The 21,980-nt window shown below is 41.3% G+C and overlaps 4 protein-coding genes and 1 non-coding gene across 5 annotated transcripts; 2 read left to right on the plus strand and 3 right to left on the minus strand.

Moving 5' to 3' along the window:
- Window positions 1–879: 879 nt before the first annotated feature.
- BCR41DRAFT_363527 (checkpoint protein Hus1/Mec3) lies at window positions 880–2,615 on the minus strand. Its single transcript, XM_022025896.1, has 5 exons — window positions 2,397–2,615; window positions 2,158–2,293; window positions 2,025–2,037; window positions 1,132–1,882; window positions 880–1,029 (listed from the first exon to the last, which is right to left on the minus strand). Exons 1-5 carry the CDS (start codon window positions 2,437–2,439, stop codon window positions 932–934), a joined length of 1,041 nt encoding a protein of 346 aa, XP_021876163.1. The 5' UTR covers window positions 2,440–2,615; the 3' UTR covers window positions 880–931.
- A 2,705-nt stretch (window positions 2,616–5,320) lies between these two features.
- Window positions 5,321–10,609, plus strand: BCR41DRAFT_363529 (peptidase family M1-domain-containing protein). The gene is made up of 11 exons (XM_022025897.1): window positions 5,321–5,730; window positions 6,099–6,194; window positions 6,567–6,743; window positions 6,959–7,022; window positions 7,114–7,260; window positions 7,377–7,520; window positions 7,619–7,825; window positions 7,922–8,353; window positions 8,478–8,899; window positions 9,029–9,244; window positions 9,358–10,609. Exons 1-11 carry the CDS (start codon window positions 5,612–5,614, stop codon window positions 10,565–10,567), a joined length of 3,234 nt encoding a protein of 1,077 aa, XP_021876164.1. The 5' UTR covers window positions 5,321–5,611; the 3' UTR covers window positions 10,568–10,609.
- Window positions 10,610–12,451: 1,842 nt separating this feature from the next.
- Window positions 12,452–12,524, minus strand: BCR41DRAFT_t145. The gene has a single exon. It is a non-coding gene; the product is annotated as a tRNA-Ala (tRNA).
- Window positions 12,525–17,565: 5,041 nt separating this feature from the next.
- On the plus strand, window positions 17,566–19,770 carry BCR41DRAFT_363534 (geranylgeranyl pyrophosphate synthase). Its single transcript, XM_022025898.1, has 9 exons — window positions 17,566–17,762; window positions 17,888–18,042; window positions 18,157–18,203; window positions 18,412–18,528; window positions 18,639–18,740; window positions 18,831–18,891; window positions 19,007–19,085; window positions 19,239–19,341; window positions 19,470–19,770. The coding sequence occupies exons 1-9, from the start codon at window positions 17,721–17,723 to the stop codon at window positions 19,706–19,708; spliced, it is 945 nt and encodes a 314-aa protein (XP_021876165.1). The 5' UTR covers window positions 17,566–17,720; the 3' UTR covers window positions 19,709–19,770.
- Window positions 19,475–21,904, minus strand: BCR41DRAFT_363536 (hypothetical protein). The gene has a single exon (XM_022025899.1). It carries the CDS (start codon window positions 21,881–21,883, stop codon window positions 19,739–19,741), a length of 2,145 nt encoding a protein of 714 aa, XP_021876166.1. The 5' UTR covers window positions 21,884–21,904; the 3' UTR covers window positions 19,475–19,738.
- Window positions 21,905–21,980: the final 76 nt, after the last annotated feature.

Here is a 21,980-nt window from a genome sequence, read left to right on the forward strand (position 1 = left end):
TATATCTTCACCCTCCAAGATTTTACCAAATGGGGAGCCACACACTGCGACGATTGTTCACTCCTGGATTATCCGAAATTTTGGTATGTCAAATATGGCAATCAATCCTGTTCCTGAATGGCTTATTTAGCCTTCGCTGCTCATCTAACTACTTTTGTCAATTTCAAAAAATGTTTTTATTCATGACCAAGAAATTAAACCAATAGACCGGGTTCGCCCAAAAGAAGATCTAATTGGACCTTGACATGTCCGTTTCCTCAGAAGCAGGTCAATCTTATATGACTGGCTGCAATGAAAATTCTTCCTTCTATGCTATACATTTGTTTTACGTCGGTCATTCCCTCTATGTGCAGCTGATTGTGGCGAATTGATAAAGTTATTAGTGATCTTGTTTTAATAATGAATAGACATAAAAACAATAAAAAGACATTGACTTTCTACAAAGCCACCACATCATAGATGTTGGATAGCAATTCAAGGCAGCATATATCCTATATATCTGCGAAAGTGAAAAATAAAAAAAAAAAAGACGTGTCTATGGGGGAAAGAATGATGCTGTTGGTTTCTGAAATGGTTATCAATCATCATCTTTCGGCTTGGCTGTTTTCAATCACTATTAGTTGACAGGCATGGAACAAGCCTCGCTCGATATGCCTTAACTTAGAAGAAAGATGGATAGGTGAAAGAGCAAAAGAAAAGGGGGTCCCAAGCATCTAACATAGGGAAAGAGGCATTATGGGCCAAACAAATACTCGTGCCTCAAGCAGTCCGGTTTAGCGCCATAACGGCACCTATGCCAGGATTAAATGCCTTTGTGCCCTCATAAGAGATCGGACGCGTGGCTGTTGTCACAAACGTTGAGTTAAGAATAATGCCTTCGGCTCCTAACATGACTTTTATTATTATCGGATTGAGGCAACTACTTAATTACTCAAAGGCTGTTCTCTGGAATGAAATATGTCAATGTTGTATTCTGGGTATCGTCCTTAATGTAGACATAAAATAGGATGGAATGGTTTGGGACGATACCTATATTGTGTTCAATGTTAAAACCAACAAATTAGCAGTCATTTACTCGGTTATAGATTACTTTCGAGCAAGCTGACAATCAAAATCATAGTATATACTTACTGCAAATCACGTTCGAAGGCTTCACATAGTGGCTCTGTAAGACCTTCTGCATGTCCGCCACTCTAACCAACACGCTCGCGAACTCTTTTGGCCTTATACGTTGTCTATCCAATTGGGGATGATCATCATCTCCAACCAGCATGGTCGGGTTGTGCAAATTTGTAAACCTGGTCTCGACATGGGCCTTCTCGGCCATACCATACCTAGTAGTGACAGGTTCTTCTTCAGCCCCACCTTCATCATTATTCTCCAGGTCACTTCCCGACCTTTGGTCCTGTCCTCGTTCTGGTCGTCCAGACTTGTAATAACTATTGTGGTAAAATTGTTGTACCCCATCTGACGTTGTAAATACCATCTCACCCTGGAGGTTCGCGGAGATGACCATATGGTCTGCTAAATTCTTGTAGCTGGCAGTAACGTGGCGTAGTCGATCCAGCTGCGGTAACATGATATGTACTTCGGGAGCGGGGACCATAGGCTCATTGAAGACTGGCGTATTAATGACCTGATTCATACTCAAAATGTTTATGATAGGAACATTCTGTGTAATAGCTCGTGAATTTCCATGGTGATCCTCAGAAGTGATGGAAAAAGTGAGATAAGCATCAGTTGACCGCCCTGACATGCGCATCACAATAGCAGTCGCATTATTGCTGGACCTCATTGCCAGCAATAGATCTTCGGCTTTCATCTCGAGATAGATCTCATTGTTCGCGTTGGACTCGATCCTGTATTCATAAAAAAGACTTTCCTGTCAAATTTGTGTGGGTGAAAGCTTACTAACGTCAGCCGCTCAATGCCTTTTCTGTAATGGCGTCTATCCTACGGAGACAACATGGAACTGCCGCTTTTCATTACTATTATTTTTATTGCTATTGCTATTGCAATCATACCTTTGAGAGACGCCTAGCATATAGGATGATATTAAGAAAGAGTTAACGTGTTTATACTTAACAAGGATAGTATAAAGCATTGAAAAAAATATAAAAAAAAAGAAAAAAAAAGAGATATTGTTCTCAATCTTACGACCAACATTGGATTAATCCACCTCCCCCTGTTGAATCATTGTCAGTTAGACTGTGGATGGCACCAAATGCCACATAATCAGACGTGAACTTGATAAAGCATGACCTGCCGATTTTCTCCACTGCTTGAGCAATTTCTAGCGTAGTATACGGATTTGTACAGGTATATAGAGCATTGTTTAATATAATTGTTTATAATTAACGAGGAAACAGATAGTGGAGGTGATATAAAACTCATACTAAAGAACAAAAGGTCCCTCTGCAATGTCGCTCTGAGTTTCATCGTGTTTGATTGATTGTATGAATGAGAAATGAGTGTGCAGGAATTTCGCAGAAGAATAATGGCTTTATTGCAAGCAAATGTAAATCTAGGAAGTTGCAGAAGAGAGAGAGAGAAAGAGAGAGAGAGAGAGGAAAGAAAGAAGGAGAGAAAGAATGTATGGGACAAAGGTAATGAAATGCTGCTTGGAGATTGAAGGAATAAAACATTTATTTGGTGGCAAATGATGGGTGGCGGCTTTTACCTTTTTTTTTTTTTTGCCACCATCAAAAAAAAAGAAAAAATTAATTCGCGTATGAATATGTTGCTTTATTCCCTCTGGCTGTTAATTGCATGATTTCGATAACTACCCTTTTTTTGGGAGTACGTTGCTACTGATAGCTTGTACAGAAATAAAACTACCTCTGGGCTGGGCTCCATTGTTCGCTTACTCTACTTTTCATAGATAAACTATTGAATTCAAATGGTATTAAATATACCCTCAATCTCAATCTAACACAGTGCCTACAAAAGAATGATGTGGATATTATATATTCTGTCTTTTCTTATTTTATTATCTCACTTCTTCAAAGGCCTAGACTCAGCTTCCATTGGCTTGTAAACTCTGGGAACGGTCGGCGTAGCTGGCCGTAGCATAGCTGTATATGGAGTATGCTTGTTTTTTCTATTCATGCGTGGGCACAGAGTCATTTCCTCCCGAGCACAGGATTTCCTTTATTAGTCGAATGTGCGAGTTTATGAAAACTAAGGTGAGGATATTCACGGAAAGATATGATATGGAGGGATCAAGTAATCATGCAAACTGGAACAGTGTATGCGGATGGTGTCTTTTCCTTCATAGCCAGAGCATGCGCTGTATGCGTCGAATACTTCATTATCTGCTCTCTATATTTATATACGTTTGTGTATGCATTGTGTGGGTGAGCTCATGGGAAAATGAAAAACAATCTGGATAGAGGCGACTGTCCGGGCTACATATGAACTTGTATCAACATCTGAACACTACCACATGCTATTGACTACCCTGTGCTCCTTGAACAATACTTTTGACATAGTCCTGCACTTCCCCAAGGATGGCTATGTTACAGCCCTTGGATCGAGAGAGTGCTGGGAATATGTGAAAAGCGGGACTATGCATGTATTTACTGATAACTGGCGTAACTTCAAAAAGCTTATCTCAGGGAACTAGCGCTGCATCTTCTAGTACACATAAGAGACGAGAATACCTATTCTGCGTCTCAGTAGCTACTGTAATTCTATTGAGGTGTCTTAAGGCGTTATTTTTGCATCACATTTTGAGAGCCGGCTAACTACCGGTCGAATTTTATTGTTTTGAACGATGCAGTGAACTCTGGTGATTCTAACTAGTTCTTTTGGATGGCGGTCATTCAAGAGAAACCAAACAATTCTGTTAATTACTGCTAAGTCCAGGCAGATAGGGAAATACAACAGGCACCGAACACCCGCCATAACCAAAACAGGCCTGTACGACCAAACTCATCGATAAGACACAAACTATTATTTAATACTGTTTGAATCGGCTTTGACGATTAGTCGGTTAGTGAGTTCATTGAAGAAGGAGGGGAAAAAAAAATAGATAGACACAAGATACATGACAGTAAGAGGCCATGATGTAACCAGAATGACATTGGAAGCAAAGACAGGTAAGAAGGAGGAAAGGTGAGGCATAGGGAAAAGCCGGTCATAACATTAATATCCAACAATGAACCAGGACCATGCGCTCCTCGCTCTGTTCTCCCTCTCTTGAGTTGGGAGCAACAATTGGACGTTGAAAAGCGCGGGACAGACTATTCCAGAAAGTATCAAATGTATTATTACCAGGAAGCATTTGTTTGATATTTATATGACATCGCGATCATAAGAGAAAACATATTATGCATTGTAACACGAGCACAGCGATAGAAGTATATGAAATGATATCAGAGGATCTATCTGTCCTATTTGTCTATTTATCGCGACTACCTGCATATGTTATTGCACAGGCCAGAAGTACGCTCAAAGGATGATAAACAGTATGGACAGTAGGCTGTCGAGATAAAAGGTAGTAATTTGTGAAGAGGGTCCATTATGAACGAGCGGAGTAAGTGAGTGTACCAAAGCCTATGGGAAAAGCAAGTGTCTTCCCATTGCTTCTATTGGCTTTTTATTTTGTATCGGAAAGTGACAAGTATATTTTTGATGCTCTTGCTTGCCCTTCCATCTTCCCAGGAAGTTGGGGGAAGGGGAAAGGGAAGGGAGAAATATTATTGAATAGGATACATCAGCATGTGAGTGTGGATCCCAGCTTACACATAAAAACACACATGTCACAAAAGGTCGATCGACTGAGGCACGCCGCATGCTGTCTCTTCCTTCCTCTATCTCTTTTCTCTCTCTTTTCCTCTTTTGTCTTCTCTTCTCCTTCCTTTACTTCAATTCCTTATCCTTTTTCATTTCTTCTCCTTCCTTGCTCCCTGGCTGTGTTGCATTTTATTCCCCCGCGATTCTTCTTCACTTCCGCTCTTCTTTCCTTTCATTTTTTTTTTTTTTTTTTTTTTTTTTTTTCATTTTCTCCCAGCTCCGCCAGCTAATTCCATTCTGCTCCTTGGCTACACACTACATTTTGCCCAACGGCCAAAGTTTCTTTTGTCAACCCTTTCAGTTTTCAGTTACCATTTCTAATCTCATTGCGGAGTGTTTAAGTGTGTGTTACTTTTCTTGGGCTAGAATCATCTGCAAATCCCATTCTCTTACTCCTCCACTTCTTTATTTTTCTTTTTCAATTGCTCTACCTCGAATCAATAATAACGCCTAATACGCTATTGGTCTTTACTCTCTTGTACTTTGTCATCACTGATACTTGCTCCTTCACCTTTTACTTTTTTTTTTTTTTCTTTTTCTTTTTTTGCTTCCTTTCTCCCATCTCTCCCACTAGTCTCTAGTCCCTGATCCAGCCTAACGCAGTGATCATCAGCACCCCCATTCTATCTCACTACTTTAATCGCTCTTGGCTACCTAGCATTGATTGTACTTCACCCTCACATACCCGTACAGTTTATCCGACTGCCTATCACCAACTGTTGTTACACTGCTATCCTAGGATTCAATTCATTTCAGTTGGTCTCACTCATTCATATACTGATCCGATTCCGTTTACACGTCCATTGTCTTCAACATGACCCTACCCAAGAGACCAAGTTTGACATTACAACGATCCATTCTACCTACTCACTACAACATAAAGATCGTACCCTGTCCAGTCAATTATTCATTCCTCGGCGAATGCTCCATTGAGTAAGATTTATTTTAATGTCTCTCTCCCTAATCGCTTTTTTTCCTTCTGTCGTGACATTGCATGCACGCAAGGCTGTCAGCAACTGTTGCTTGCAATAAGCTTTGTCTTTGAATTTTATTTCATCCCGGAGCTCTCCGATCCTCTTTCTATGTTCTATGCACTTCTGGGAAGTTTTGAACTATGGTTACACCCTCCGTTGTAGCAGCACCAGCCTTATGGAAGAACAGATCTGTGACATGAATGACTAAAAAAGTGTGGAATGGGGCAGACGACACGTGGCCGATTGGAACCAGAGATGTTTGCTTGCACACTATTCGCTCTCACGATAATAATTTCTAATGTGTTGTATGATTGTTTAATAATATAGAATATGTATTGCTGAACCAACATTTGGCATCACCTTGAATTCAAAAGAGCTCAACATTCAGACTGCCAATGCAAGAGACCATCTCAGAGGAATCAGGTAATAAGATAAAAGCATAGATATTCTTTTCCTGTGTAAATTCCACATACAGCAGTGTATAAAGATATTGGAATTATGATTGCTCTTGAAAATCTTTGTTCCTGCCAACTTCAGGCTTCATCTTTCTTTGAAACATGAAATGCAAAATGAAAGCTGCATGTTGGGTGACGAGAAGAAAATTGATGGGATAGTGGATAAGCATAGATCTAGATTACATGCAAACACGCATTCACCCGCTTTGTGTGTAACTTGTCACGAAATGATTTTAATCCTCGACGTTTTTTTTATACTTGTTGACTTTAATGCCATTTTTCATAATACCCAAACTTCTCTATAACATGCTTCTAAAATCCATTCCTGATCACTCAATAGTATCACGGCAACAAGCGTAAGCTATAATGTTGAAGAAGAAACCATCACACTTGAATTTCCGCAGATCCTTGATGTAGGATCCTCATGGATCCTCGACGTCACATACATTGGTCTAGTCAACGATAAACTCAATGGTTTTTACCGATCAGTCTATACAGATGCAGATAATCATGTCCAGTAAGTCTTTTTTTTTTTTTTTTTTTTTTTCCTATGATATCTCGTCACATGGCAGCCCTTTGTTTGTTCCCATCAGTTGCAGTTATTGTTGGGCAAAGCAGTTTATCGGATTGCTCTCAAATGTTTGTGGTCCTTTTTTTCTTTTGTGTGAACAACAATCAACCAATATAATGCTTGCTCTACTAACTATCTCTTTGTTGCCACTTATCTTTCAGCCAATTGACAACGACCCAGTTCCAATCGACGCACGCAAGGAGAGCTTTTCCTTGTTGGGATGAGGTAACACCCTTGAAAAATAAAGCGTCGTATACCTTCAGTATAGTTCGTTTACTGAAATGCTTTTCTGTTATTATAATGTTGTAATATCTAGCCTGCTATCAAGGCAACGTTCTCATTGACGCTCGTGGCTCCTCAAGGGATGACGTGTCTATCGAACATGAGCATACAATCGAGAACAATTCTTGAAAATGGGATGCAGGAAGTCACGTTTATGAAAACCCCCATCATGTCCACCTATGTACGTTATCTTCAAGGGTGTATACCACATGGCTATGGTCTTGAAAGAGATTAAGCAAAAGCATTGCAAATTTTGATGTTCTCTTTTTAATTTTTGGGAATGACTTGTCGTTCTAGCTGTTAGCCTGGGTGATTGGCGATCTTGATTACATTGAAGCATATGCCTCAATGAACCCTAGTGGAGAACAGATTCGTTGTCGTGTCTATGCCCCTGTTGGGCTTGCTGATCAAGGTCGCTATTCTTTAGACCTCGCCATAAAGGTACATTACAATGCTAGACTCTATTTGTTTAGCCTTTACGGAAAATGTCTAAAATGTGGCCCTCATACGTACTATGATGTGTATACCATGCCATCTAGTCGCTCGAATACTTTTCTCGCTTGTTTGATATACCTTATTCGCTACCCAAGCTGGACTTGGTGGCAGTACCTGATTTCGCGCCAGGAGCGATGGAAAATTGGGGATTAATTACTTTCCGAACATATGCACTTTTAATCGAAGAATATGGCTCCCAAGATCGTAAACATGAGATAGCTGCCACAGTAGTTCATGAGATTGCACATCAGGTAATAGCCATGATAATATCATTGAAGAACTAATCCTAACTATGAAGAGGAAAGTCTCAAGTCTAACCCATCTTCCTAACCCCGTATGATAAATAGTGGCTCGGCAATTTGGTTACAATGGAGTGGTGGTCAGATCTATGGTTATTTGAAGGATTTGCTACTTATTTAGCTTACATCGTTCTGGATGAATTGTTTCCAACATGGGATATTTGGTCTGAATTTGTGAAAAGTATCCAAGAGGTACTGAAGCACGATTCTCTTCGTACCTCCCATCCTGTTGAAGTCGGAGTTGTCAACCCATCTGATATCACACAAATATTTGATGAAGTCAGTTACATGAAAGGTGCATCTGTGATAAGAATGCTAAGTGCCTGGCTGGGTCAAGACCAGTTCATGCTTGGTGTTCGAAAGTTCATCCACAAGTATATGTGGAATAATGCAAATACAGAAGACCTTTGGGAAACTTTAGCGGAGGAATGCAGGGTCGATGTCCCTTCATTTATGAGTAAATGGACCAGACAGACAGGGGTTAGTTTCATGCATCTTCCTGGCTTCGTACTGTATTGCCTTGCGCTAAAAAGCATCACGGTCCTTTCAAACCTCATGCACAGTGTGATCTAATGTTTGTCTCTCCAATTGCTATTTAATATAGTATCCAGTGCTATCGGTTATCGAGATCGATGAAACGACTATTCTAGTACGACAGAGCTTGTTCTTGTCAACAGGAGATGTTAGGGAAGAGGAAAATGCTTTAATTTGGCCCATCCCTTTGGGATTAGTAACAGCCAACGACCCAACTCCCCATAACATCATGATGGACACAAAGGAAATGGTTTTAAAGGTGGACACGACTCAGTGGTATAAGTTTAACATGGATCAGACTGGATTCTATAGAGTCTCGTATCCTTCCAAAGCTCTTGACCTGTTAGGGCAGGCATTTGGAACAGGGCAACTGAACACTGCTAATCGAGCTGGTTTGCTCACCGACGCAGCAGCATTGGTAGCTAGTGGAATTGCCCCTACAAGCAGCTTCTTGACCCTACTCAAGTACTTTGAGGATGAACAGAGCTACATGTAAGTTTCATAGGTGATTTAAGCCTGTTCATCATGCCCTTTTTTTTTCTTTTTTTTTTTTTTTTTTTTTTTCATCTTTCATTCCTAGAAGGACGTACCATTTATATAATTTCTTTTTTATTGCTATAGGGTATGGACAGAAGTATCACTTAGACTACAGGAGCTTCTATCCGTTTGGCTTGAACAGCCAGAACCGATCATGGATGCACTGAAGGAAGTTCAAAGACGTCTGTTCACTAAGATCGTCAAGCGCTTGGGATGGGATTTCCCTGAAGGGGAGGATCCCTCAACTGGTAACCTTCGAGCGGTCGCCATTCGTTTTGCGGGACGTGCTGGTGATCCAGAGTATGTTTTTGATATCATTTCTGACATGCATTCAAAAGAAATAGAAAAAAAAAAAAAAAAAAAGTCACCATAACATTGTGCTCAACGCCTGTTTGTCCGTTTATGCTCTTTAGAATTGTGGCAGAAGCTAGAAGACGGTTTAAGTCATTCATGAAGGAGAAGAATATGAGCGCCATTCCGCCAGACCTCCGGTTCCCTGTATTTGAAATTGTCATGAGGACTACACAAGGCGTAGAAGAATATGAGGATATCGTCAATTATTACCGTGAAACCTTTGTACCTGCAGAAAAGGTGGTTGCGCTCTCATCCCTTGGTTACGGTAGCACACTAGAACTTGTTCATAAGACTTTAGCGTTTGCAATATCAACAGAAGTTCGAACACAGGATATTTTGAGCGCAATCGCCACGTTAAGATCATCTGTCGTTGGTCGCGCAGAACTATGGAACTTTATGCGGCAACATTGGGATGTCTTGTACGAACGTCATTGTGACGACATTGGGTTTCTCGACTACTTTGTTGTGCTAAGTATCGAGTCATTTTCGACAATAGAAAGATATCGGGAAGTACAGGCATTCTTTGCTAATAAGGACACTAGCGCTTACGAACGTATCCTAGCAACGTGCCTGGAAGGTATCCGGATGAATATTCTGTGGTTAGAAAGGGATTGTAAAGATGTGGAACAATGGTTGCGAAGTAATGGATATCTTGCAGATACCTATCGACCCATGGACGGGAATAGCGCTAATGGGGCCCACCGAGAGCAACGTTATCTGGACGGATCACCATGTACGATGAATATGAATGGTAATTCATTAAAGGTACTGCCCAGCCATGATTCAAGTTTAGGGGCCACCTCTAATGGTTCAATCAATGGTCATGGATTTTGTTTGACATCAAGTACGGTAGGGACATCACCATCGGGAGCATCCTCGGGTTCCTCTTCATCTCCAAATGAACATCATCAAATTTCAGGCAGTATCTACACCTCAGATGGGCTCCACGTACCTTCTCGAGTATACATGAACGGTACAAGCCAAAGTTTAGAAGAACAAGCACAACAGCTACTTCAGCGCCAGCAACACCAGCAACATCATGAATTGAGTCTACAGCATGAATATCAAACTCGTTATCAGCAACAACAACAGCAGCACCATCACCAATACTATCAGCAACAACTGGCTCAATCAGCTATAAGGCAAGGTGCCCTGACTCATAATCATAGTCATGGTCATAGCCATTTCGGACACTCCTTTGAGCCACGTCCCAGAACATTGGAGCGAGAGATGGAGTTACTTAGCATGAGTGGTGACTATGAGTTTTGATGCACTTTGTCAAATACTAATAAAATAACGTAATGAGGTAAAATATTAAGGATGAAGTTATTTGCACGGGCCCGTACACCCCTTATTTGTACGGCCCCCGTGCAAATAAATTTTTACTTATAAAAAAAATTATTTGCACTGCCCCGTACACACTCTATTTACACTGCTCCCCCCGTACAAATAAAAAAAAGTTATTTGCACGGGGGGTCTTTTTTTATTTGCACGGGGTCTCTTTTTCATCTACAAGCAGCAACGTGTATCCTACAGACTACATGATTCTGGCTTTATATAAATAAGTGGAGGTGAGTCTAGAGTAGAGAGGAGTCTGGAATTATTACTGGTGGAAGTTGCAGCGCCGTGGGAGCTGCCAAACAGCTCATTTGTGACATACAAAAATACTACCATTAGACCCATATAGCGTATACGATGATTTAAATTACCACTCACGTGGGGCAGACAAGAACCCTCTCTTTGTCCTCCTTCTTAGTTGGTGCAATGTTTTAACCTAATTGATATAACTTACTATGTATGTAATATGGAGCTAAAGTTCAATAAATTTACCCTTTTATTAATGAGGCAATGTGGATAATCACTGAAGTTTTTGGGCAGTACAGGCTGAGGGAAACGGCAAGAAATAAGATTGAAGACAGTGCTTCTCTTCATTACCATTTCAAGTGATTGTACAATATGAAGCTGGTCCTTTAGACGCAGTGAGCATCTACATGTGCTGCTGAGTATGCAATACTGCGTGCTAAAGACGAACCAAGGTAAGTTGGCTATGATAATAAACTTGGAATGTAATGAGACAAAACTAAGGATTGTTGCGATTAGCAGTCATTTATATGGGTTTTTACTATAGCTAAGGTTTTTACCCTTTTTATTTAACGAAGATCCCTGGATCATAATAAAGACATCTTTCTTTCGTTCTCGCTACTTATTATGACCCTGGCATATTTCAATAACAGAAAAGAATATTTATGTCTCTTTTCTATCACTATTAGCCACGGTTATGCTATTAAAGTATTTTAGTCACTAAGATATAGAGATATAGGTGATTGTGCACGTTCGGCTTTGAGTGCGAACTGTCACCAACTATCAAAAGACAAGTAATATCGGGTAAGAAGATAGATATTCCACAAAATAAGCTGAGGTCTACCCATTGTATTTTGATGAATTTGATAAACAGAAAGGGAAAAGAAAGAGAGTAGGTAGTAACACGGCACGCTATACATCGTAGAAATGAGTATGATTGTATGATTGTTTGTACATCTACCGACACAAACTACACGTTAGAGATTCCTAATAACTGAATTCATCGTTGTGTGCTTAATAGTGTGCGGAAATACCTAAGATGTATGCACGCGTTAAATGAAAGAAAGCATCGGGGAACCATAACAATGCAACCAACAAAAGTGCAAAGTAAAGCTGCATAGTATATTTCAACTATAGATAAATCATTTGTAATTCTGTATTTAGTCCCAGTCGCATAAAGAATGCCAACATCTACTCTGAGCTACATACGAACTTGATAAGATATTCTGGTCAGTATTTGATGCTTAGGCAGCGGCTCTAGATCTAAGCCTGTGTCATGGAAGGCTTCCTGGTTATGGTGTTTAGGGCTAAAATAAAGACCCCGTACAAATAAAAAAAAAGACCCCCCGTGCAAATAATTTTTTTTTATTTGCACGGGGGAGCGGTGTAAATAAGGTGTGTACGGGGCAGTGCAAATAGATTTTTTAAATATTTGTACGACCCCCGTGCAAATAAGAGGTGTACGGGCCCGTGCAAATATCTTTTTTCATATTTAGCAACTAGGCTGCCAAATAGATTAATCCGAAAATGAGCGTATGCAGTTGTATAAAAAGTTTCTTAAGGCAAAAGAATTGGAGAACCTGGGCATCGATCCCAGTGCCTCTCGCATGCTAAGCGAGCGCTCTACCATTTGAGCTAGATCCCCTTTGGCGTGCTAAACTCATGTAAGCAAGCTGGATCCCCGATTCGCTCGAGGTTGTTGAAAAATTTCGAGCGATCACATTTATATATCCTTTTCTGAAAGTGGAGTCACGTGATATGCAGTTATTGTATATCTTTGGTTAATGGGTAAAAAGATAGACACAAAATCAGGAAAAGACAGACAAGATTAACAAGAGAATAGACCTCGTGGGTCCTTGTTATCAAAAAAAAAAAAAAAAAAAAAAAAAAAAAAAAACAATGTGTAGTATTCTCTCCTCAAAAGCAGTAACCGACAAACAGACAGCATATCTCATCAATAACGTCCTCATACCCAAGGTGCTTTATAGGATTTCGGCACAGATACTTCCTCCTTCTTTTGTGAGACGAATGACAGGTAAGTATATGAAGCTATGTAAGAGCAAAGCACGTATGCCGTCAACCACACCCAACAGCATAATGCATCACCCTAGATTCTATGCAATTAAAAACTTAGAAGACGCACAGACAGAGGAGCAGATATCAACCCTATTCCTACGCCTAAATGACAATGGCTTGATGGGACGTATCTGTAGAGCACGTCTCATTGCCCTCCAGAAGCGCTTTAGGACGAGCAAGCTCCCAACTGCAGAGCCGCACAAAATAAAAGCATACAAACACAACTTCGCATCAAGTGTCTGTAAACTAATGGCCGATCGACAAGTGAAGTTTGACTTGCAACTAGCAAACGATTTTGGGCTCCCTGGAAATGCTCTCAATATAGCAGACATGCTTCATGGCATTGTGGATGACCAGCCTGTGCGGGAATTAGCAGCAAGAGGAATATATTATGCTGAGCAAACTCTAGACGAGGATTCGTCACTCAAATCCTGGAATGAGGTACGTACGAAAAGGAGAGACCCAAAGGCATCTCCAGCATGGTTCCACAATGTTCAAAATGCCCTTCATGAGTCCCTTTACACACACAACTTTATCGAAGTATGGTGTAGAGACAAAAAGAACATTCTTCAGAGACTAGACGAAGAGGAAGAGAGAGATTTAAGGGAGCTCCAACAGCTAAATGAGGCTGAAAACAATGAGAGAGCAGATGAACTACTCACAGAAGACAATATGTTGGAGGAGCAGCCCACTGAGGATGATGAGGATGATGAAGTTGGATATATAAGTTACCTCAGTGACGTGGAAGAAGACCCCAGAGAGCCACTTGATCCCCTAAGTGTAGAACAGCGGGAGGAAAGAGAAAGAAGAGCACAGTGTTACATACAAGAGGGTATGCAGGAGTATGAAGGATACACTGAGTCTGATCGCGAACTCCAAAAAGAATACTTGCGAGAAAATTTTGAAAAAAGAGAGCGTTTGAGAGAAAAAGAGCGCGAAGCTAACGAGAGGCATAGGCTGTGGAAAGATCCTCAAGGAAGGAAAATGTTACAATTTCGCGACCGTTTGGAAAGAGGGAAGAGGGAGCAATGGTTGCTAAGAAAAATAGAGTAACAGAGGAAAAAAGAAGAGGTGGAGAGAAGGAGAGTGTGGCGACGTGAACAGTGGGTGCAAGCCAAGCAAGAAGCCGCACACTCGAAGGCTATCGAAAGAGCTCGCCGTCAAGAACGCCTACGGTTACAGGCTAGGTTTCAAAGGCTCGATGAACAAGGAAGAAGAGAACAGCGACGACGAGCGGCTTTCAACCGAGCAAGACGTAGAGCACAAGAGCGAAACAAGATACGTGGACGCCATGAACTCGATGAACAAGCTCTCGATAGGAGGCTCAGGACGAAAGCGCAAGAAGAGATGGACTCCTCAAGAACAAGGAATAATAAAATCCCAGAGGGTCATCATCGGTGGTTTGGCTCCTCTGAGTGCCTAGGTGTAGAGATCCCACAGGTTGACATGGACAATATACTGCGTCAAAGAGAGAAACTATCAACGATGAGTCAGCTAACACTTTACTCCGATGGGTCCCTTGAAGAGGCAGGAAGAAGGGCGGCGCGGATGGCTTTCGGGGTGGTGGCTCAGATAGGCCCAGAAAGCTTCTCAAATGTAGTTTCAGGTAGAGTCGATGGGTATGCTTCATCCACCAAGGCAGAGCTAGTAGGACTGTACGCAGCCATTCTAGTCAGTCCCCGTAACGTTCCAACGACTGTCTACATAGACAACATGGCGGTAGTGGTTCAGTTCAAGGACCTTGCTCAAAAGCGAGAAGCAAGCACTGAACGGCAGCGATTGCGATCCAAGTACGCAGTGTGGTGGGCAGCCATTTCGAGAGCGCTCTTTAAGCAGGGCGGGAAGGTAACTGTGAAATGGGTCAAGGGCCATGCTGGGAATAGAGGCAATATAAGGGCAGACCAAGCCGCCAAAGATGCTCATTTTAGCGAAATGTGGACAATCAAAGGACTGGAACACAACGATCTGCGCTGTCACGCTATGTTCGAGAACGAGATGGTGGAGGATGATCTTAGACACCTGCTAAAACTCCAATCAGCAGTGAGAACACATTACTTGTGGGCGTCTCAGAACAGAGTCAGGAATTATATTGCAGACTGGCGAGAAGTAGAATGGAAAGCAAGCCTGCATATTCTTCACGATGGCAACACGCCTAGAGGCCTCTTCACCAGCCCAGCAGATTGTCACAAGAGAGCGCACAGAATAAAGAAGGTCCATGGTATGCTTCCTACACTCACTTATATGAGGCAATGGCGACCGGACCTGTATGAGACTGACATCTGCAGGATGTGTGAACAGGAGCAGGAGGACATAGAACACCTCTGGCGATGTCCCATGACACTGGACGAGCAATTGAAAGGTTGGAAGCAGGCCATAGAACTCATCACGAAGGATGGCAAAAGAGCATTAGTGAAGGAGAAGAAGCTCTGGGAAGACAAACAAGGGAAAACACAGGAGCCAAACCTGAATAAAGGAGGTCCCTCGTTTACACCTGTAGCCGACAACGTGATTTGGGGCTCTTTGGAAGCGATGTTCAAGGGCGTCAGAGAGATTCGACATGCGAGCACTCTGTTTGGTGAGGAAGAGGTGGATATGGGACGGAGGAACGAGGGTGAGGATGCTCACTGGACTGTCCAAGACTTGTACCACGGTTTGGTGCCGAAGGAACTGATACAAAAATGGAAGACGATCTTCAGAACCACAACATCGATCTCAAGGTACATTGTTTGCCGCTTTGTCAAGTCAATCGAGGAACTCGGCAGGACTGAAATCTGGAACAGACGCTGCAAAGTCGCCGTCAACTGGGAAAGAGACAATGGTATCACCTCTGTGAGCAAACGCGCCAGGGGACGCAACTGTGTTGGGAGGCACAGACGTAGCAGAGGTGAATTCTTTGGCTCTCACCAGGGACAACGACGAACAGCAGATGTGAAGGCGATCAGGACTGAGGCAGACCGGCGAGTGGCGGCAAGCTACCGGCAGCAGGGGGAATTGGCGATTATGGAGCGCCTGGAAAGCTGTAATTTTTTGATGATTGAGGACAGCGGCTAAAGGATGACCTTCGCGCACAACAGGTCAAGTAGGGAGTAGAGCCGTGCCACAGGTCCTCTGGGACCAAGGAAGTCTACTCAATGCTGACGTGGTTTATGAACAGGATGTAGTACTGTGGCAGTATGACGATGCGGCTTCGGCCGATTATTGGATACCGCTTTATTTGCGACCCCAGTAATGGGGTAACCCATTTATAGAGCTAACATCTAAATAAATCCTACATGACCTCGTGGGTCCTTATTATCAAAAAAAAAAAAAAAAAAAAAAAAAAGGCACCTTGTCTATGTTGACTAACGGGAAATAAAGGAGCATCTCTTGATCTATACTTGTTTTTGCCTCGCTCTTTTATCGATATGTTCAATAGCTTGCACCAAACATCACTAATTACCTCTTTTTGTAAACCTGCTAAGCGGCAGGATGATCTTATGTCAGTATCAGAAATTACAACTCTGACGCCTATTGTAACCGAGATACCTCAAGCGTACATTCCAGAACGTATGAAGAGTCTGGGAATGGCGATGTAAAATATACAAGAGAACTAAGGCTTTCAACACGACCCTGTGAGCTTAATCGATGAAAAGAACAGGCAGATGTCGGGACTAGCATCCACATGCTCACTAGAAACGGATAATATACGACCGGACAATATCATCCGCACCACGTCCCGAGTCTGTCAGCTCCACTGCACAGAATCACACACTCTTTTTTTTTTTTTTTTTTTTTTTTTTTCATTAAAAAAAAAAAAAAAAAAAAAAAAAAGGACGACCATAAGAAGCTATAAAGTTGAATTCACATCAGTGCTAAATACGCGCTGTCTATTTCTTAATATCCACAAGAGTCACTATAACTCCGATAAGTGAGAATAGTGAAACTACCAAGATCTGCTGTTATCATTAGCACGATCAGGCGTCGCTGCAGTAAAGGAGTAATTAGTATGATAAAGCTTATGGATGTAATTCTTATCTTTGAATTTGGGCGAAGCACTTGAGTTTGTGAGACACTTCTAAAATCCTGGCAGAACTTTCCCCAACTGGCTGGAATGTACACAATTTTATCTACGCATACGATTTTAAACATGTGATCGCTTCTATACTGCAGACGACTCTTTGAGTGGAGGCAATGGTCATGTGAAGCCAACATAAAACGAGCATTTCTTCAACGTGGCATAAGGTTAGAAGGTGATGGCGATTAAACAATAACCCGTAAGGTCTCAGTGAGAGAAGCATGGTGGACTTTGCACGACATTAACCTCCCGTCGCAAGGAAAATGTTTGCTACTTGTGTTGCATTCTGATTACTCCAGATGAAGGAAAAGAATAAGGATGCAGTACTCAAGATTCCCATAGATAACTGTTTTAAATCTGTCTTTGAAAGACCCTTGATTACTGTCCAAAGCTAGCGTGCTGGTTATGTGAGACTACGGGGGAGGAAATGGTAATGGTAATGACTGCCAGGACGCGTTCGCTGGATTAAATTTAAATGCGAGAAAGGACTATGGCTATGCCCTCAGTGGGTGTGTCCCTTTCTTTTTTATTTTTTATTTTTTCTATTTTAAATAAAGGGTGAATGCTCTCTCTATTCAGCGCATCTAGTTAATAAAGGTTCGCTTTTTTTTACTCTTCTTTTTTCTCTTTGTCTCCCTTCATTCTTTGTCTCTTCATCTATTTCAATTCCTTCATTGCCCTAAATAAGCAATCAAGTTTCATCTCATTCTAATGGCCATCCCCTCGGCTTATCCTCGCACTCACGATGAAGCGGTAATTGAACAAAGCACATTAACGAATTTGAAATGAGACACAACACTTGACATCATATTACCGCGTTACCTGAAGCATTTTTTTGCCATTGCTATTTTTGCTGTGCTGTGTTACCGTTTGCTTAGGCTTTATTTGAGCCTTACACATATATCTGCTCCAACCCTGGAAAGGAGATCCGTACTCAGTTAATTGAAGCCTTCAATATCTGGATTAAGGTGCCTCCAGAAGAGTTGGCTATCATTACCAAAGTCGTCAAGATGCTCCATACATCCAGTCTATTGTACATACTACATTTACACGTTTTTTTTTTTTTTTTTTTTTTTTTAATTTCTTTGCTTGTGAAAGAGTTTTTGTATTGATATGATAATCTTCAACTTTTCTTAATGTTATAAAGAATTGATGATATCGAGGATGATTCGATTCTGAGAAGAGGAGAGCCAGGTAAAAGGAATTAAACGTGTCCCTTTCTTTTAATGGGCCCCCCTATTGTTTCAAACAATGTCCTTCTGATCTGTCGTCTGACAAAGAATGTTCGCCACCATTTATTTAATCGTCCTCTAAAAATAACGTTTGCACCACACAGTCCTTGCCTTATCCGATAATTGTCATTGACACTTTTTATTTTTTATTTTTATTTTTATTTCTTAAGTTGCCCATAAAATCTTTGGAGTTCCAGCAACTATCAATTGTGCAAATTATGTCTACTTCTTAGCCCTCGCGGAATTGACCAAGATTCCAAATCCAAAAATGCTTACTATTTTTACTGGTAAAGGAGCGATGGATCGTATAAATTGGCAAATTGGCGCGAGAAAAAAAAAAAAAAAAAAAAAACTGTTTGTGCTACTTATTAATTGATTACTTTTTTCGATATGGTAGAGGAGCTATTATGTTTGCATAGAGGACAGGGTATGGAACTACTCTGGAGAGATACTTTGACCTGTCCAACAGAAGAAGAGTTCATCGCTATGGTCAACGATAGTAAGGATACTAAGAAAAGAGTTCTTATGCAACAAATGATTTGGCACTTATCATCCAGTTCCTCTAATATAGAACTCTGAATAATGATAGAAACCGGTGGTCTCTTACGTCTGGCTGTAAAGCTTATGCAAGCTGCGAGTAATTGTCAAGTGTAAGATCTAGCTAGTTGTTTTTTTCTTTTTCTTTTCTTTTTTATCTTTTTTTTTTAAAGCCTGTCTTGGATCCCCTATCTCATACTTGAATTTTTAATGGATAATTTATTTTAGAGACTATGTTCCTATGGTAGAACTAATTGGCATCCATTTCCAAATCAGAGACGATTATCTCAATCTTCAATCTAATCAGGTATTATCAATATGTCTATTAGTGATGACTATCTGTTTCTATCGTTCAATAATCCTCACTGACTTAAGTTTTTATTATTATTATTATTATTATTATTATTATTATTTATTTTCAATCTCTATTAAAAAAAAAAAAAAAAAAAAAAAAAAAAAGTATACAGCAAACAAAGGTTTCTGTGAAGACTTGACAGAAGGAAAATTCTCTTTCCCGATCATACATTCAATTCGCGCAGATAAAAATAATCGGCAGCTGCTCAGTACGTAATTAAAAAAAAAAAAAAAAAAAAAAAAAAAAAGTACCACATGACTTAATCAACTGAAAACTGTCTCCTTACTTACTCGTGATACTTGAATAATCCGTGGTCTATTAACAATTGTTTATTAGATATCCTTAAGCAGAAACCAACGACACCAGAACTTAAAGTCTATGCTCTCAATTTGATGCACAAGACGAGAACATTTGAGTATTGTCGTGAAAAAATGAGATTTTATGAAGCAAAAGCTCGCGAGGAAATTCGACGACTGGGCGGAAACTCCAGATTGGAGAAAATTATCGATTGTTTGAGTATTCCAGATCTAACAATCGATGCTGCTAAAGATGCACCAATCGTTGTTGCGCCATAGAAACCCAAGAACATAGTGTAGTACAGGGCCTCAGCAGTACTTTTCGGTCCTCACAAATAAATCGTGTTTGTCTAAATCTACAGGATCAACAAGTTGACACCATCTTAGGCGATATTGCCACGGAGACTTGCCAGTTTGCATGACTTTGGCAATTGAATACCAGTCATCACGGCCAATAAGCTTGACCAACTGCAATAACATATTGTCCTCAATTGGGGACCATTCGGCTGTGCGGACTAAATGCTGGAATGAGCTTTCCCAAACACGCTTGCATGGTAATCTTTTCCAGCCTGGCCCCATCTTCTTTTCAATCTCTGTCCATAGGTCAATGTTGTCCTCAACCTTATTCATAGTGTCGGGCAGTGATGCATGTGATATAGATGTTGTCGTTGCAATAGTGCCAGAAGTATCTTTGTCATTATCTGTCATATCCTGCACAGCAGCTAAGAGCCGATAGTACTCGTTCTCATCAATGGTCATTGTTTTATCCGAGATTTTATACCAGTGTCGCATGATATCATCTTTGGCCATATATGGTAGAAAATGGTCTCGGATTTGAGTCAGCCTTTTAGGGCCAAGCAGTCGAACACCTTCTTCCAGCTTTCGAATATCTTCTTGCCTCCAGACAACTTGGTTGGACGTGTCATGCAAGAATTTCCAGTGATTCCTGCAGATACGGCTGGTAGCATTTGGATGAACTCGGCGAGAGACCCACTGCCAATTGATTTCGTCCAGATGGATAGCTCGAGATTTGTATGCCTGCCGAATGAGTGTTTGAAGTCGAACGGAAAGCTCCTTATCCCAAACGAATGGAGGCGGTCTGACCATCGATGGTATTGATCGTGTTGAAGACATTTTAGCGGGCTCTGCACTCCCACTGGAATAGGAACTATCTCTCTGCTGTTCTTGTTCCAGTTGGGCGGTAGTGCCATCTTGCATCGAGGATACGACAGGCATATCCAAGTTCTTCCAACAGGTTCGACACTGCGCTGCTGTGAACCGATTTTTCAAGTCTTTCTCGGCCACAATATCCCATTTATCCAGACCATACCTCAACACAAACTGTATTAACACGGTTTCTTCTTTAGCGGACCATCCAGGATTCGTTAGATACAGTTGTGAGAAAGCGTCCATTTTTGATCTTTTTTTCCAAGACCTATAGTGATCATAACGCTGGTCATCTTTCAAAAGTAAGTTCCAACTCCGGCGATCATCATTGTCATCGTCATATCCTTTGTCAGTCGGACCAAGTAGACTCAAGTTTTTGATGACCATATCTCTCAAGCTTTTCAGTTTCTCCTGTTCCCCTTCAACATTGATTTCACGCTGTTGACTTGGGGCTGTTGTTGCTTGCTGCCGTTGATGCTGGTCCACTTCCTCCAGATGTTCTTGTCCAGCACCTCTATTTGTAACCGCAGGTTGAAGTAAAGGTCGTACAATTGATTTTTCTCGTGTAGTGCTCGCGTTAATGGCACTCTGATGGCTACTAGCTTGAATTGATGCCAGTTCATCCTTTAGATTCAATTGTCGCCAACGTTCCATACATGCTAGACGATGGCATCCTAGAGCCTGAGCAATCTCAGGCCAACTCTTGGATGAGGTGATCATGGCGTCTAATCGTTTATCTCGATCAAAAGTCCAAAAGTTTTCAAGTGCTGGATTGAGTGTGGATTCGAATCGATTCATGCAAGTAGCAGGTTCTCGTCCGAGAGCTATGCCAATCTCGGACCATTTTTTGTCCTGGACTGTACGCATTTCTAAGAGGAGAGTGTCTATCTCGGGCGTCCATTCTAGCTTTGTTCGTTTCCGAGGTTTTTTTTTGGAAGAGGTCGTAGTCGTAGTCGTAGTCTTAGTTGTAGTCGTATAAGTGCTAATAGCTTCTGGTGCTGGTAATATAGTGTTAGGGACTGTATTTAGCTTCGATGGTGATAACTCAGGTTTTTTAGTTGAAGAGGTGGTCGTAACGTGACTTCTTATGAACTGTCGATGTTGGACACTTCGGTGACAGATCTGTAATGTAGGAAGACCTGTTGAACGACAGATCTGAGTCCAAGCTATGTGAGGTGGAATAAAGGAGGCTCCAAATGACAGCCAGAGAGTAACGAAACGCTGCTGTAGCTGCTGCTGTAGCTGTTGGCTAGCAAGAGCTGAAGCATGGGTTCGTGGTAAAACCATGCGGACTGTGCGAGTCTAAAGATGTAAAAGAGCAGAGCACTTGGAGGGAGTTTGCAGTCAAAAAAAAAAAAAAAAAAAAAAAGTGGCTTTTTTTCCA

Source organism: Lobosporangium transversale (assembly GCF_002105155.1).
Source record: "Lobosporangium transversale strain NRRL 3116 chromosome Unknown BCR41scaffold_63, whole genome shotgun sequence".
NCBI classification, from domain to species: Eukaryota; Fungi; Mortierellomycota; class Mortierellomycetes; order Mortierellales; family Mortierellaceae; genus Lobosporangium; species Lobosporangium transversale.